This window comes from Antrostomus carolinensis, unplaced genomic scaffold (assembly GCF_000700745.2).
Source record: "Antrostomus carolinensis isolate BGI_N321 unplaced genomic scaffold, ASM70074v2 scaffold8775, whole genome shotgun sequence".
Classification (NCBI taxonomy): Eukaryota; Metazoa; Chordata; class Aves; order Caprimulgiformes; family Caprimulgidae; genus Antrostomus; species Antrostomus carolinensis.
This window is the reverse complement of record NW_010318512.1, coordinates 25,261-26,155: the sequence shown is the minus strand read 5'-3', so window position 1 is coordinate 26,155 and position 895 is coordinate 25,261. Positions and strand designations below refer to the sequence as shown.

Below are 895 nucleotides of genomic sequence, written 5' to 3'. Positions count from 1 at the left end.
ACTCCCCCCCCCTCCCCACTTGACTCCCTCACTGACCTCCTTGCGTCAGAGAGGTCTCTGAGCTGGCTAAAAAGTGCTCCAGATTCTCCAGCTCAGGGGAAAGAAGGAATTCACCTGGGAAGGTTATTTTGGGGTTGGGATTTCCAACTTCTTCCTCTGAATCCCTGCCAGAGATGGACAAAGCCAGCCCCGACACAGGGCATTGCTGGCAGACACCAACAGCACCGTGAGCTATGTGCTTAGGGGGCAAAATTAATCCTTCAAAAGTGCCCAGTCCTCACCCAGCTGCTACCAAAAATGGGTGTAGATCCCTCCCTGCACCCCGGGGTGTCCGTACCCTCACGTGCTGGTGGGCGAGCTGCTCCACTTGCTGCTGGTGCAGGCTGGCGAGGAAGAGCTGGTGCTGCAGCTGCTGCGTGTGCTTCAGAGCCAGCAAGGTGGTGTCAGAGCCGGGCTTGACGACGCGCTGCCCGATACGCAGGTCCATGGGGACGGTCTGGGGCACCTGTGGGGAGGTGCACGGGTTCACAGCAGCTGTTGAGACACAAAGTAGAGTAAAGCTCAGTCTGTGTCTGGCTCAGATCACCCATTAGGTAAGAAAGGAAAACATCAGGATGGGGCTCGGATATAGCCCAATGCACGGGTGAGGAACATGCCCTGCCATTGAGAAGGGCCTGCCAAGCACCATCAACTGCCTGCAAAAGCCTCCTCCATCACTTAGGTAAAAAAAAAAGAACAACCTGTAAATCATACACCCTTGGAAAGTCTCCAAGGTGCTGCAGGCATCTCTCCCTCACACCACAGCTGAGAATCACTCTGCAAACTTCAAACACTCCCACCCTGCTTGGATGCACAGCCTCCTGGTGTGGCAAATCCTCACGGGAACACCTAAACC

General features: G+C 55.4%; 1 protein-coding gene across 1 annotated transcript in view; it reads right to left on the bottom strand.

The window, feature by feature from the left end:
• HDAC7 (histone deacetylase 7) overlaps nucleotides 1-534 on the bottom strand; it is a gene marked incomplete at its 5' end in the record, with an annotated part of 12,873 nt that extends 12,339 nt beyond the window's left edge. Inside the window, one exon of the mRNA XM_029085182.1 lies at nucleotides 338-534. Coding sequence (XP_028941015.1) covers nucleotides 338-534 — 197 coding nt within the window. The remainder of the gene's footprint in view (nucleotides 1-337) is intronic.
• Between the last annotated feature and the right edge of the window lie 361 nt (nucleotides 535-895).